This window comes from Phoca vitulina, unplaced genomic scaffold (assembly GCF_004348235.1).
Source record: "Phoca vitulina isolate PV1807 unplaced genomic scaffold, GSC_HSeal_1.0 scaffold14, whole genome shotgun sequence".
NCBI lineage: Eukaryota > Metazoa > Chordata > Mammalia > Carnivora > Phocidae > Phoca > Phoca vitulina.
In genome coordinates, this window is record NW_022589717.1 from 16,715,487 (window position 1) to 16,732,272 (window position 16,786).

Genomic DNA, 16,786 nt, shown 5'->3' on the forward strand with positions numbered 1-16,786 from the left:
GGGGGGGAAATCGGAGGGGGAGAAGAACCATGAGAGACGATGGACTCTGAAAAACAAACTGAGGGTTCTAGAGGGGAGGGGGTTGGGGGGATGGGTTAGCCTGGTGATGGGTATTGAGGAGGGCACGTTCTGCATGGAGCACTGGGTGTTATGCACAAACAATGAATCATGGAACACTATATCTAAAACTAATGATGTAATGTATGGGGATTAACATAACAATAAAAAAATTAAAAAAAAAATAAATAAAAATAAAAAAAATAAAAAAATAAAAATAAAAGAACTGTCAAATTCTATTTCCACTATAAATGTATGAGAGTGACAGTGCTCTACATCCTTTTCAACACATGGTATCCCTGTTATTTTTTTATAAGATTTTATTTATTAATTTATTTACTTATTTATTTAATTAGATAGAGAGACAGCACAAGCTGGGGGAGAAGCAGAGGGAGAGGGAGAAGCAGACTCCCTGCTGAGCATGGAGCATGATGCGGGACTGGATCCCAGGACCCCAGGATCATGACCCGACCCGAAGAAAAACGTTTAACCAACTGAGCCACCCAGGTGCCCCTCCAACTTATTTTATATATTCTGAATATAAATCCTTTGTCAATATATATTGTAAATATTTTTTCCAATCTTGGCTTCACTTTTTCATTTTAATGGAATTTTTTTTTAAGTTTTTAAAAAGATTTTATTTATTTGAGAGAGAGAGAGCATGAGCAGGGTGAGCAGCAGAGAAAGAGGGAGAAGCAGGCTCCCCACTGAGTAGGGGGCCTGACGTGGGGCTGATCCCAGGACTCCAGGATCATGACCTGAGCCGAAGGCAGACGCTTGAAGCAACTGAGACACCCAGGTGCCCTTTAATGGAATTTTTAAGAACAGAAGTTTTTAATTTAAATGAAATTCATCATTTTTTCTTTTAAAGCTTTTTTCATGTTTTTGTGTTCAATCTAAGAAACCATTGCCTAATTCAAGATTGAAAAAATTTTCTTCTGTGTTTTCTTCCAGAAGTTTTTATAGTTTAAACATTTAATTCTATGATCAATTTTGAGTTATTGTGTATGTGAGAAAGGACTGAGTTCATTAATTTGCATATGGATGTCCAGTAGTTCCATTATTTGTTTAAAAGACTCCTTTCTCCACCAAATTATCACCATTATTGAAAATTAATCAGTGTTATGTGGATCTATATAATGTTCCACTGATCTACATGTCTGTTGGCATATCAAACCACACTGTCTCAATTACTGGAACTTCATGGTAAGTCTTTATATCAGGTGGATAAGCCCTCTAACTTTGTTTTAGCATAAGTCTTCCAATCCATAAACATGGTATAACTCTTCATTTATTCAGGTCTTTAATTTCTCTCAACAATATGTTGTGGTTGTCTGCATATAGATTTTTTTTTTAAACATTTTATTTATTTATTTGACAGCAAAAAAGCACAAGCAGGGGGAGCAGCAGAGGGAGAAGAAGAAGCAGGCCCCCTTCCGAGCGGGGAGCCCGATGCGGGACTCGATCCCAGGACCCTGGGATCATGACCTGAGCTGAAGGCAGATGCTTAACCATCTGAGCCACCCAGGTGCCCTGCATACAGATCTTTTATTTACTTCATTAAACCTATCCCTATATTATTTTGATGCTGCTAAACAGTACTGCTTCTTAAATTTCATTTTCCAGTTGTATTTTGCTAAGATATATGAACACGATTTTTACATATTCACTGTTCTAAATTTATTAGTTCTAATAGTTGTGTAGATTTCTTAAGAATTTCTGTATGCATGATTGTATCATTTAGAAATAAAGAGTTTTACTTCTTTTCCAATCCGTATGTCTTTTATTTTTCTTGCCCTGCAGCAATGTTGAAGTTAGAGTAGACATCTTTGCTTTGCTATCAACCTTAAAAGGAAAACATTCCCTTTTTCACTTTTTTTTTTTAAGATTTTATTTATTTATTTGACAGAGAAAGACACAGCAAGAGAGGGAATACAAGCAGGGGGAATGGGAGAGGGAGAAGCAGGCTTCCCGCAGAGCAGGGAGCCCGATGTGGGGCTCAATCCCAGGACCCTGGGATCATGACCTGAGCCGAAGGCAGATGCTTAACTGAGCCACCCAGGCGCCCCCCCCTTTTCACCTTTAAGAATGATGTAGGCTGTGGGTTTTTCACAGATGCACTTATCAGGTTGAAGAAGTTGCCCTTATTACTAATTTAGGGAATTTGTATAATAAATAGGTGTTGAATTTTGGCAAATGGGTCTTCTGTGTCTATTGATATGACCACATGATTTTTCCTTTTTATTTTGTTAATGTGATGAATTACATTGATTGATTAAACCTACCTTGCTGGGATAAACCCCATTTGGGACATACAATCCCTTTTATATATTACTGGGTTTAAATGCTAGTATTTTTTCAAGAATGTTTTTGTCTATGCTTATGAAGGATATTGTTTGTAGTTTTCTTTTCCTATGTATCTCTGGTCTTGGTATCAGAATAATGCTGGCCTCAAAATGAGTTATGAAATGCTATGTTGTCTATTTTCTGAAAGAGTTATGTAAGGTTATTATTATTTCTTCCCTAAATCCTTGTTAAATCATCAATAAAGGGGCACCTGGGTGGCTCAGTCAGTTCAGCGTCTGCCTTCAGCTCCGGTCATGATCCCAGGGTCCTGGGATCGGGCCCCGCATCGGGCTCCCTGCTCCGTGGGAAGCCTGCTTCTCCTTCTCCCCCTGCTTATGCTCCCTCCCTCGCTGTCTCTGTCAAATAAATAAAATCTTTAAAAATAAAAATAAATAAATAAATAAATCATCAGTAAAGACAGGGCACCTGGGTGGCTCACTCACTTGAGTGTCTGACTCTTGATCTCAGCTCAGGTCCCGATCTCAGGGCTCTGATCTCAGGATTGTGAGTTCAAGCCTTGCCTTGGGCTCTGCGCTGGGTTAGGAGTCTACTTAAAAATAAATAAAAAATAAAAAATGCAGGCCTACACGATCAATAAAGCCAATTTACCCTGGAAGTTTCTTTGTGAAAAAGGTTTTGTCTAGGAATTCAATTTATTTTAAGATAGAGGGCTATTCAGACTTGCTATTCCTTTTGGAATGACTTTCAAGGTTCTTGCCCATTTCATCTGGGTTGCCAAGCTTTATTGGCATAAAGTTGTTCACAATATTTAGTGTCAATACTAATGACTCTTTCATTCCTTATATTAGCAATTTTTTTAAAGATTTTATTTATTTATTTGACAGAGAGCACAAGCAGGCAGAGCGGCAGGCAGAGGGAGAGGGAGAAGCAGGCTCCCCGCTGAGCAGGGAGCAGGATGTGGGGCTCGAACCCAGGACCCTGGGATCATGACCTGAGCCAAAGGCAGACGCTTAACCAACTGAGCCACCCCGGTGCCCTATATTAGTAATTTTTGCCTCACAGTTTTTTTTCTTCTGCAGTCTACTTAGAGATTTATCAATTTTATTAATTTTTTTAAAGGACCAGCTGGTAGTTAATTTCTCTAATGTTTGTCCACTTTCTACCCTACTGACCTGTTATTATTTCCTTCCTTCTGCTTTGGGTTTAATTTGATCCTCATATTATAGCTTATTGAGATGGAAGCTTAAATGATTTTAGACTATACTCTTTTCCTGATATAAGTATTTGAAGGTATAATCTCCCTCTAAGCACTGCTTTAACTACATCCCTCAAATTTTGATATACTGTGTTCTCATTTCCATTCAATTAGGATATTCTCTAATTTCTCTTGTGATTTCTTTTTAATCCATGAGTTATATAAAAGTGCGCTGTTTAAGGGCACCTGGGTGACTCAGTCGTTAAGCGTCTGCCTTCAGCTCAGGTCATGATCCCAGGGTCCTGGGATCGAGCCCCACATGGGACTCCCTGCTCAGCGGGAAGCCTACTTCTCCTTCTCCCACTCCTGCTTGTGTTCCCACTCTCCCTGTCTCTCTGTCAAATAAATAAAATCTTTTTTTTTAAAAAAGTGAGCTGTTTAATATCCAAATATTTGAGGATTTTGCAAGAGTTTTTTGTTGTTAATTTCTAACATAATTCTGCTTTGGTCAAATAACTTTCTCTGTATGATTTCAATTCTTTAAAAAAAAGTATTGAGATGTAGGGTGCCTGGGTGGTTCAGTCGGTTAAGCATCCAACTTTTTTTTATAACATAGACTTTTATTTGGATAGAGGGATCATTTTTTAATGTAAATTCAATTAATTAACATAAGTGTATTATTAATTTCAGAGGTAGAATTCAGTGATTCACCAGTTCTTTATAACACCCAGTGCTCATTACATCATGTGCCCTCCTTAATGCCCATCACCCAGTTACCCCATTCCCCCTATCCGCTACCCTCCAGCAATCCTGTTTGTTTCCTATGATTAAGAGTCTCTTATGGTTTGTCTCCCTCTCTGATTCCGTCTTTTCTTTTTTCCTCCCTTCCCCTATGCTCCTCTGTTTTGTTTATTAAATTCCACATATGAGTGAAATCATATCATTGTCTTTCCCTGCTTGTCTTATTTCGCTTAGCATAATACCCTCTGGTTCCGTCCACATCCTTGCAAATGGCCAGATTTCATTTCTTTTCATGGCTGAGTAATATTCCATTGTGTGTGCGTGTGTATATATATATATATATACATCTTCTTTATCTGTTCATCCCTCAATGGACACCTGCGCTCTTTCCATAGTTCGGCTACTGCGGACATTGCTGCTATAAACATTGGGGTGCAGGTGCCCCTTCAGATCACTACATTTGTATCTTTGGGGTAAATACCTAGTAGTGCAGTTGCTGGGTCGTAGGGTAGCTCTATTTTTAACTTTTTAAGGAACATGCATACTGTTTTCCAGAATGGCTGTACCAGCTTGCATTCTTACCAGCAATGTGAGAATTTTCTCCTTTCTCTGCATCCTCACCAACATTTGTTGTTTACCGACTTCTTAACAGCCCTTCTAACTGGTGTAAGGTGGTATCTCATTGTGGTTTTGATTTGGATTTCCCTAATGCCAAGAGGTGTTGAGCATTTTTTCAGGTATCTGTTGGCCATTTGGATGTCTTCTTTGGAGAAATGTCTATTCGTGTCTTCTGTCCATTTCTTGACTGGATTATTTGTTTTTTTGGGTGTTGAGTTTGTGAAGTTCTTTAGAGATTTTGGATACTAGCCCTTTATCTGATAAGACATTTGCAAATACCTTCTCCCATTCTGTCGGTTGTCTTTTGGTTTTGTCGACTGTTTCCTTTGCTGTGCAGAAGATTTTTATTTTGATGAAGTCCTAATAGTTCATTTTTGCCTCTGTTTCCTTTACCTTTGGAGATGTATCTAGCAAGAAGTTGCTGCGACCAAGGTCAAAGAGGTTGCTGCCTGTATTCTCCTCTAGGATTTTGATGGATTCCTGTCTCACATTTAGGTCTTTCATCCATTTTGAGTTTATTTTTGTGTATGGTGTAAAAAAATGATCCAGTTTCATTCTTCTGCATGTGGCTGTGCAATTTTCCCAACACCATTTGTTGAAGAGACTGTCTTTTTTCCACTGGATATTCTTTCCTGCTTTGTTGAAGATTAGTTGACCATAGACTTGAGGGTCCATTTCTGGGTTCTCTATTCTGTTCCATTGATCTATGTGTCCGTTTTTGTGCCAGTACCATGCTGTCTTGATGATTACAGCTTTGTAATAGGGCTTGAAGGCCGGAATTGTGATGCCACCAGCTTTGGTTTTCTTTTTCAACAATCCTTTGACTACTCAGGGTCTTTTCTGGTTCCACACAAATTTTGGGATTATCTGTTCCAGCTCTGTGAAAAATGTTGATGGTATTTTGATAGGGATTGCATTAAATATATAGACTGCTCTAGGTAGCACAGACATCCTAACAATATTTGTTCTTCCAACCCATGAGCATGGAATCTCTTTCCATTTCTTTGTGTCTTCCTCAATTTCTTTCATGAGTGTTGTGTAGTTTTCAGAGTACAGATCCTTTGCCTCTTTGGTTAGGTTTATTCCTAGGTGTCTTATGATTTTGGGTGCAATTGTAAATGGGACTGACTCCTTAATTTCTCTTTCTTCTGTCTCATTGTTAGTGTATAGAAATGCAACTGATTTCTGTGCATTGATTTTATATCCTGCCACTTTGCTGAATTTCTGTATGAGTTCTAGAAATTCGGGGGTGGAGTCTTTTCGGTTTTCCACATAGAGTATCTATCATGTCATTTGTGAAGAGTGAGAGTTTGACTTCTTCTTTGCCAATTTGGATACCTTTTATTTCTTTTTAATGTTGTCTGACTGCTGAGGCTAGGACTTCTAGTACTATGTTGAACAACAGTGGTGAGAGTGGACATGCCTGTTGTGTTCCTGACCTTAGGGGGAAAGCTCTCAGTTTTTCCCTGTTGAGAATAATATTCGCTGTGGGCTTTTTGTATATGGCTTTTATGATATTGAGCTATGTTTCCTCTATCCCTACACTGTGGAGAGTTTTAATCAAGAAAGGAAAGCATCCAACTTTTGATTTCAGCTCAGCTCAGGTTGTGATCCCAGGGTTGTAATATCAGGGTCGTAATCTCAGGGTCGTGGGATCAAGCTCCAAGTCAGGCCCCTCGATCAGCAGGGAATCTGCTTGTCTCCCCTCCCCCTCCCTCGGACCCTCTCCCCTGCTCATGCTCTAATAAATAAATAAATATATATTTTTAAAAAGTACTGAGATGTGTAGGTACACCTGCCTAGCTTGGTGGAGCATGTAACTCTGGATCTCAGGGTTGTGAGTTCGATCCTCACATTGAGTGTACAGATTACTTAAAAATAAAAATAAAAAAATCTAAAAAAAAAAAGTATTGAGATATATAGCCCAGCATATGATCTATCTTGGTTCACTGTCCATGTGCACTCGAAATAAATGTGTACTCTGGTACTATTAGGTAGAGAGTCCCGTAAATGTCCGTTAGGTGAAGTTGGTTGATAATGTTGTTCAAGTCTTCTATATCCTGATTCTCTAATTGTCCTATCAGCTTCTGAGAGGTATGCAGCAATCTCCAGCTAATACTGTGGATTTATCTATGTTTTCTTTCAGCTCTGTCACTTTATGCCTTGTGTTTTTTGTTTTTTTTGTTTTTTTTAGATTTTATTTATTTGGCAGAGAGAGAGACAAAGTGAGAGAAGGAACACAAGCAGGGGGAGTGGGAGAGGGAGAAGCAGGCTTCCCGCTGAGCAGCGAGCCCGATGCGGGGCTCAATCCCAGGACCCTGGGATGACCTGAGCTGAGGGCAGACGCTTAACAACTGAGCCACCCAGGTGCCCCTGCCTTGTGTATTTTGAAGCTCTAATAATTGAGGGCATACCCATTTCTTGACAAATGGTCCTTTTATCATTTATGAAATCTATCTTTAACCCTGGTAATATTTTTGTCCTGAAACCACTTCAGCTTTTTTATGATTAACGTTTGCATTGTATATCTGTTTCTATACTTTTACTTTTATGCTACATTGTTATACTTAAAATGAATTTTTTATATGTAACATAAATAGATTTGGCTTTTTTAAACCCAATCTGAGAATATCTGCATTTTAATTGCACTGTTTAGAATATTTACATTTAATACTATCAGTAAAACAGGGTTTAAATCTACCATCCTGCTCTCTGTTATTTCATTTATTCCTCTTTATTCTCTGTCATCTTTTGAATTATTTTTAGTATCCATTTTAATTCAAAAATTGCTTGCTATCAATAGTTCTTTGCTTTATTTTTTAGTGGTTCTCTAAATTTTACAACATGTTAATCACAGTTAATATACAAGTAATGTTACTTTACGAATAATGTAAAAAGCAATAGTATTCTTCCAGTTCCCTCCTCCTATCCTTTGCTTACTGTTGTCATACATTTACTTTTTCACATTGTAAACCCCACAATACACTGTTATTATTTGTCTTAAATATCTTTTTTTTAAATTAAGAATTGATTTTAAAAAGCATTTTATATTTACCTACACATTTCCAGGGCTTTTCATTCCTTTGTGCATATCTAAGTTTCCATTTGGTATCATCTACCTTCTGCCTATAGAACTTCTTTTAACATTTCTCATAACCCAGTGCGGATGACAAATTCTCTCACCTTTTATTGGTCAGAAAAAAGTTTCACTTTTGAAGGACATTTTCACTGGATATATATTTGTAGGCTGACAAGTTTTAGTCTTTCAGCATTTAAAGTCATTATCTTCTGACTTGCATAGTTTCAGTCAAGATGTCTGTCATCATTAAATTTGTTCTTCTGTCTCTAATACTTTTTTTCTGCATGCTTTCAGAATTTTCTTCCTGAAATTTGCTTTCAGTATTTTTGTTACAATGTGCCTCAGTGTCAAAAATAATAATAAAAAATAATGTGCCTCAGTGTCTATTTGCTCTCTGCTTTATCCTGTTTGGTGTTAAGATTCTCAGATCTATGGGTTTATATTTTTCATCAAACTTGAAAATTTTTATGACTGTTATTTCTTCATTTGTCTTTTTCTGTTTCCCTCCTCTCCTCTCATTCTGGGACTCAAATTACATGTATTTTAGACAACTTGATATTTCTCACAGGTAACAGCCTTTGTTCATGTTTTTTTCAGTTTTTCTCTCTGTGCTTCATAATGCAGTTTCTTCTGCTCTTTTCAAATTCACTTGTCTTTTCTTCCATAGTACCTAATCTATTTTTAATCTTATCCAGTGAAATTTTTACAAATAGTATAAATTTCATTTCTGGAAGTTATGTTTGTTTTTTTACGTCTTTTAGGCCTCTCCTCTGAGTTCCATGTTTTCTTTTAAATTGCTGAGCATATTTATAATGGCTGTTTTGAAGTCTTATCTGCTAATTTCATCATCTCTATCATTTGTTTTTCTGTCTTGATAGTTTTTTTTTTTCTTCAAGTTATATGTCGTATTATTCCTCTTTCTTTGCATTTAGCATGGTTGGGTGTTAGATACATAAATTTTACACTGTTGGGTGCAATTTACATACCGTTGTTGTATTTTATTTTTTTTTTTTTATAAATTTTATTTATTTATTTATTTATTATTATTTAAAGATTTTATTTATTTGTCAGAGAGAGAGAGCACAAGCAGGGGGAGCAGCAGAAGCAGAGGCAGAAGCAGGCTCCCTGCCAAGCAAGGAGCCCAACATGGGACTCAATCCCAGGACTCCAGGATCACAACCTGAGCCGAAGGCAGATGCTTAACTGACTGAGCCACCCAGGCGTCCCCTGTTGTCGTATTTTAATAATGTTTACTATGACGTTTAAATTCCTTATGGGTCAAGGGGCACCTGGCTGGCTCAGTCCAAAGAGCATGCAGCTCTTGATCTCAGCATTGTAAGTTCAAGCCCCATGTTGGGTGTAGAGATTACTGAAAAATAAAATCTTAAAAAAAAAAAAAAGTTGCTTATGGGTCAACTTTTTCAAGGCCTGTTTTTTTAACTTTTTAGGGCAAGTCTGAACTACCCATTATTCCAGAGCTACTTTAGCCCTACTGCAAGGCATAACTCTTCTGGAGTCTCTAGGAATGCCCTGAGCATTTAACAAGGACTCTCCCTTCTAACTGCTTAGAATTCTAGTATCTCCCAGCCCTGAATGAACTCTGATTTTTCAGTAAATTTTTGAGTTTATACCTTTCTGGTCATTCTTTGCCTGGTTTCATGGAGTTTCATATTGTATCTGGGAAGCTTATTCAGCTAAAATCCAGAGTACCTGAGGCTGAGTTCTGGTATTCTTCCTCTGGGTAGCTTCTTCCCCTCAGATACTCTGCACTTCCAATTAGTGTTTGCCTCTCCAAATTCCAAATTTTAGCCAACCCTCTTGGGTCCCCTCCCTCCTCAGGAGCTTTGTACTATCACTTTGTTATTGCTTAATAAATCGCTCAATAAACCTTGCTTTGCTGCCCCCCCCCAAAAAAACAAAAAACACAAATTTCAAATTTTATTTCCTCAATTCAGTGACACTGTCACTCTTTTTTTGGGTTCCTCCTCCCTACACTGTAATCCAGAAAGTGGCTCCAAGGAATGAGTCAGTACAATCAGAGATCACCTGCTCTTCTCTTGGGAAGCATAGCCCTGTGCTTCCTGATGTTCAAATGTCTTAGTCCATTCAGGCTGCTGCAACAAAATACCACTATGTGGCTTATAAACAGTAGAAATTTATTGTTCACAGTTCTGGGAGCAAGAAGTCCAAAATCAGGGTGCCAGCATGACTGGATGAGGGTCTTTTTCCAGGTCAAGGACTCCTTATCGGATCCTTGCATGGCAGAAGGAGCAAGGGATCTCCCTGGAACCTTTTATAAGAGCACTAATCCCATGCATAACAGTTCCTACCTCATGACCTAATTACCTCCCAAAGGCCCTACCTCCCAGTATCATCATGTTTGGGGTTAGGATTCAACATTTTGGGGGGTCACAAACATTCAGACCACTGCACCAATGTTTCAAACTATGCTTTCACATGTTTTGTTCATTTTCCTCCTTGATTACGGTGGGAATAAAAATCTGGTCTGTTATTCCATCACAGTCTAAGTGGAAGAACTCCTGATCTTACTTGTCTGAAAGCAGATGCTCTCTAAAATTGTATTTACTGTGTTTTTAAAAATGTATTTAAATCCTCTTTTTATTTTTTTCTGCATTAACTCCCATTTCTACGAGACTTACCTGCTATATATTTCCTTTTCAAAAACTGCTCTGGTTATTCCTGCATATATACTCTTCCATACAATCTTTAGGTCCATATAATCAGTTTCCCCCAAATTTGCCCTAACATTTGATAAAGATGGAATAAAATATATAGACTAACTGGAGGAAATTGACATCCTCCACAATACTGACTCCTTCCATCTCTCCTATCCAAGTATAAAATACATCTCTTTGTTTACCAAAGTCTTCTTTCATGTACCTCAGTATCATTAATTCACTGTCTTCAAAGAAGTCCCATATATCTTTTACACTATTCCTCAATATTTTTTTGTTAATTTTCTGAAAGGAATCTTATTTTCCATGAGCTCTTCTAACTAATTCCTTACAAAAGAAAGCTAGATATTTTTAATGTTAATTTGTACCCACTAAACTACCAAGCACTCTTATTAGTTCTAATTGGTTTTCATGGACTTCCTCTGGTTTTCCCAGGTAGAGAATCATATTATCTAAAGATAATAATTTGGTCTTCTTTCTAATGTTTATATATTTTTTCATTATCTTGTCTGATTACAGGAAAACATTAAGTAATAGTTACAGTAGTGCCCATATTTATCTTCTTGCCAATTTTAAAGGAAATACTTCAGTACTCCACCATTAAACAGGATTCTGGCTACTGATTTGTAACAGTTATTTTTTATAATGTTACAGAAATATTTATCTATATTTATATTATCAGGAATGGATATTCAATTTCATAAAATCTCATTTCATCAGGTATTTTATCCCTATTAACATATCATAGGTCATGTGTCTTATTAGTAGAGGTATATATATTAATTGTTCTTTTTTTAATATTGAATTATCCTTGTGTATCTAAAATCCTATTTAGTACTGGATTTAATATATGACTGCATTTTATATATTTATTACTTTTTTTTTTATTTTTGCATCTATACTCATTAGTAAGACTGGAATTGGTATCTTTGGTTTTTGTCTCTTTGCCAGAAATATAATTATTCTAATTTTATAAAATGCATTACTTTTATAATCAGGAACAGAGTTTAAAAAAATAAAGCCTAAAAATCATCAATAACTCTCCAAATGCCCACAACTTCTTAAACATTTATTTTTTTCTTCAGATTCTGGAGCTATGATTTTAAAATTTTGACAGGTCATTTTTTTCACCCCACCCTACATTCTAGAGTATAGATATTAAATCTATCTTTCACATACACTATCCTCAAAATTCTCTTTGTAATCTTAGGAGATATTTCAGATACTAGTTGCTTTTCAATTTCTTCCTGGAATTCTCTTTCCCCAGATGTTTCTATTTCTACAGCCTAATCCCTTACTTTATTTAGGTCTAGACTAAAATGCTACCTCTTCAAGGGTGCCTGGGTGGCTCAGTTGTTTAAGTGTCTGCCTTTGGCTCAGGTCATGATCTTGGGGTCCTGGGATCGAGCCCCATCTCCTTCTCCCTCTGCCACTACTCCTGCTTGTGCTCTTTCTCCCTCTCAAATAAATAAATAAAATTTTTAAAAATAAAATAAAATGCTACCTCTTCAGAAAAGGCTTCCCTGACCACCCTAACTAAAACATCCCCTACCACCTCTCCATCTATCTCTAGCCCCGATTTATTCTTCATAGCCATTCTGAAATATTTTATTCCCAGTGCCTCGAAAAGTACTTGACACACAGCAAGTGGTCAATTTATATTTGCTGAAGGAACAAATAAATGAAACCAAGTGGGTATCTACATAGTATAATTTGAAGAAAGAGTTCCCCAAGAATAATTTCCTCCATTCTAGTGCCATACTACCTAAAACGCCTGTGACTACCCATAGGCTATCTACCACATAAATCATCAATCAATAATGCTTTGGTAAAATGACTTCATTTACCAGATTCTTTCTTCCATAATAATTAGTTCTCCAGGCCATGAACACCTGGGTTCCATGTAAAGGAAGAAAAATATAGTGTCTTCCAGAAACAAACTGTTGTACTCTTTTTCCCATATTAATGATACCAAACCAGCACAAGGTAAATATACTCTGCCTATTATTCTTGGTGGTTGCCTTCTTAGGGTTAAATACAACAAAGTAAAATTATACAACAAAGAGAAAGCATTGAAAAATGAAGTAATAATTGGTCTGGGTGATGTGGAGGGGATGGAAGTCCCCTGAGTCTCTGATCTCTTTCGTGAGTCATACCTAGAAGTGATCATATAGAAAGTGAATCTTCAAGGAACAAATAGAAACTGATTATGAGAATTAAGTATATTCTCTAGCTGTGGCTTCTCTTAATGGACCTTAAATCAGTTTTAGATTGAAACACAATAAGAACATTCTGGTTACCAAGTCCACTGAGAACAAAGAAAAAGTAGTACCTTCATTTTATCCCCATCCCTCTGAATTTAACCGTAGTTACCTTGGAAGATTGAACAGACACAAACAAGCAAGAAAAAGAAGCAGACTCCAGAATACACAGCCTAATATCCTAATATTTCTTGGTCCTGTCACTATTCTACTATGCTGGTACTAAGGACCAGTAACAGCAATATCTTTCACAGAATATAGAGAAAATAGATTTTTTAAATACAGCCAACTCTTCATTTGCCCACCTCATCTCTGATCAAATATTTGTCTGTTATTATGACAGCATTATTTTTTAATTTAGATCCTTCCCAATATTCAGTCTTTACTGAATGGAGGGAACAGAAGCCAGGCCCTGGAAGTCTGTAAGTTTCTGGTACTGTTATTTTTCTACTCCTACCTCCTATTCTTTAATGTTATCAATAACAAGAAAATAACCAAATATGCTAATGATGCAGAGTTCTATATTTATAAAATTTCAAAACCTTTCTTTCTGATTTACAAATCATCCAAATTCTTTATATATATAGGATTAAAATATGATAGATCTCCACACTGAATTAGATATAAAATAACAAAAAAAGCACACATGACAACTAAAGGAGATACAAAATCCTAATTTAAGATGAATCTAATTATGTATTTAGGTACAGTATTTACCTACAGACTCTGTAATCCAAAACAATGAATTTTATCAGGAATTAAAATCTATCTCAACTAATACTTTCTGTGTTCTTTCTTTCAATTCTTTCCTCCCAGTTCATTCCAATATATGCATGTTCTAACAACTCAGGTGAGCCTAGCAATACCCACCTCAACCTTCTACTACCTAAATTATATGAGGGCACATGGCATATACATGTCCAGTTTCATGCATTGTACATTTCTACTCAAAAATTACCTGTTTCCCATTAATTTCAAAATGAGTTCATATATTGATTTCTATGAACAAAACAGAAATGTAATACATTGGATGCCTAACCTCTTGATTTTCTACTCCATTGCTGGAAAGCTCCAAAATAGAACCTCCACTGTCAACCACTGCTGATGTCATTGTTATTCCCTGAGGAAGCTTCAAACGCTATTAAGCAGTGTAATTTAAAGGTTCATGGATGACTGCCAGTGTTACAGGTTTGCATTATCATGTTTTAAAAGTCAATAGACATGGAGTGAAGGAGATATCCAGAAATCCAGTCTTCTAAAGATGATTAACCAGAGAGCCTAAAAAGAGGAAGAATTTGAAAAGTTATTAAAAATATACAGGAAGGATATAAAGCACAACCTATTTTACAATCTAATCTTTTACATTTTTGTAAGCTAAGAAAAAGGAGCTTAGACTTACGAAGCCCAGTGCCAAAAGAGGGCAGTCATGAGCATTCTACTTCTTAGAGCTGTCAAGTTCATAAACAATTTATTGCAACCAAGCTATTGCACACGGATGACCTTATGCTATTTACATTCTAAGGGATAAAGTGTTATAACTTTGTCTTGTTATGAAGATATACTTTTACTCCTGAAATATTTTGGTAGAAATTTAAAAAATCTTTTATGCATTGATCGCTTCTCGGCCTTTTGGCTAAGATCAAGTGTAGTATCTGTTCTTATCAGTTTAAAAATCTTTTATGCATTGATAACAAAATATGCTAAATCAAGACAACTTCTAAAATTATTTGCCTATTTAACAAATTAAAAGAGTTATTGGTTTGTAAATATTTCATTCTTCTTTGGCTTCTTTGGTTTCTTTATCTGAATAATATAATTAGACTTGTCTTTTGATTATGGTAGCAAACTCATTTTGTGTTCATATTTTGAATACTCTATAAGGACTATAAAATGGATTAATCTGAGTTATATATTTATACTTTCAAATAGAGTAGTTTAAAAATAAAGTAGTAAAATCACTTGGAATGCCTTTAATATTACTGTATCATTCTTTCCTCAATAGTTTTTTTGCTATTGGTTAAAAATTCATTACAGCAACAGCGCCTGGGTGGCTCAGTGGGTTAAGCGTCTGACTCTCAGTGTTTGGCTCAGGTCATGATCTCAGGGTCATGATCTCAGAGTCATGAGATCAAGCCCCACGTGGGGCTCCGCTCTCAGCGAACAGTCTGCTTAAGATTCTCTCTTTCTCTCCCTCTGCCCCTCCCCACCATTTGTGGACGCTCTCTCTCTAAAATAAATAAATATGGGGCGCCTGGGTGGCTCAGATGGTTAAGCATCTGCCTTCAGCTCAGGTCATGATCCCGGGGTCCTGGGATCGAGCCCCACATCGGGCTCCTGGCTCGGCGGGGATCCTGCTTCTCCCTCTCCCTCTGCTTCTCTCCCTGCTCATGCTCTCTCTCCCCCTGTATCTCTGTGTCTCAAATGAATAAATAAAAAATCTTAAAAAAATAAAATAAAATAAAATAATGTATCTTTAAAAAAAAATTCAATATAGCAAATGGTTTCAAGTAAACATAATTCAAGCCTTTTTCCCCTAGTAGAGATGAATGTTGATATACATATACATCATCTAGATTTATGCATTAGATTATTCCGATAGCTATATTTTATTTGATTTTATGTAGGTTATATTTTTCATAAAGGAATTAAAGACTTATCTTTTACAGATTTTCATATAAAAATTAAATAATGCAGAAAAATGAAGCATATTTAAAGAGAAATGAATATACATTTCTAATAAATCATTCCATTAATATTATGTCCTATATTAAATTTGACCACTGGCACTATACAGATATGAAAATAAAAAAAAGAATTTCTGTAAATTTACACAATAAAAGAAATACCTGGGGAAAAAAGCAGAAATTTCACACCTCCTAAGATTCATTCAGGACTATTAGTATTCTTTTTGATCTTATCAAAGACAATGGGAGAGGATGTATTTGTATCTTAACAACAAAAACTAGTAAAAATCCACAGGCCATGTCACACTAAAGCTCACTATTATCATATAAGGTAATGACTATTTTCAATTTCAGTTTTCTTAACATATAGGTAATAGTAGTAGAAATAAAGTTTACTTACAATTTGAATGTTAAGTAGTATAATCATCCTTCACTATTTTCACAACTTGGCAAGAGCTAAAATATAAACCAGCAGTTCTTTGGAACTACGATTTGGGGGAAAGAAGACAGTATTAATATACTTCTATTTAAAAATATTTTGCCCAAAATAGGTGTGATTCAGACAATACGCACTTCTTACAAAAAGCCATCTCCAAATCCTGATAACACACATTATATAATGAACATAATAAAGAAATTATTTCTAGGCTATTGAGGAATCAGAAGTTTTTATCAAACTTATAATTTTAAGACACCACTAAATTGTCAAATTATTTAATAAAGACAGATCCAACATGCTATGGCCTATGCCTCATATTATGGGCTATATTTCAATTAACCAACAGGATTTTAACATGTGGCTGCAGGTATAACCCCTGATGCCCAGGAATATAAAATCAGGTTTAAAAACACTAACCCAAAAAACTACTGTAAAACAAAATCAATGACATATTGCCTATTAAGTCACTTTCCTGCTCTTTCACCCTCCAAACCTAGCTTCCATATACATCCAAACATCCCAAGTCTTCTCAAATAGCCCTCCTCCCTTCAAAGGCAAATCTAATGACCTATATACTGGATGTTAGGCCTTGCTCCATCAATTATTCCCTCCTCTTCCTCAACCTTCTCTTACTAAACATTGGGTCCTTTCCCTCAACATATCAGCATTTGTAAGACCCTTTCATCTTTTTTTTTTTTTTTCTTTTTAA

At 36.1% G+C, this 16,786-nt stretch overlaps 1 protein-coding gene and 1 pseudogene across 2 annotated transcripts in view; one reads left to right on the plus strand and one right to left on the minus strand.

Moving 5' to 3' along the window:
- ELF2 (E74 like ETS transcription factor 2) overlaps nucleotides 1-16,786 on the minus strand; it is a 109,998-nt gene that overhangs the window by 61,499 nt on the left and 31,713 nt on the right. For both annotated transcript variants that reach the window (XM_032412864.1, XM_032412863.1), the window contains exons 2-3: nucleotides 16,039-16,123; nucleotides 13,994-14,232 (exon numbers count right to left, since the gene is read on the minus strand). In XM_032412864.1, coding sequence (XP_032268755.1) covers nucleotides 13,994-14,065 — 72 coding nt within the window. In that variant the 5' untranslated portion in view covers nucleotides 14,066-14,232; nucleotides 16,039-16,123. The remainder of the gene's footprint in view (nucleotides 1-13,993; nucleotides 14,233-16,038; nucleotides 16,124-16,786) is intronic.
- Nucleotides 14,568-14,673, plus strand: LOC116637634 (annotated as a pseudogene).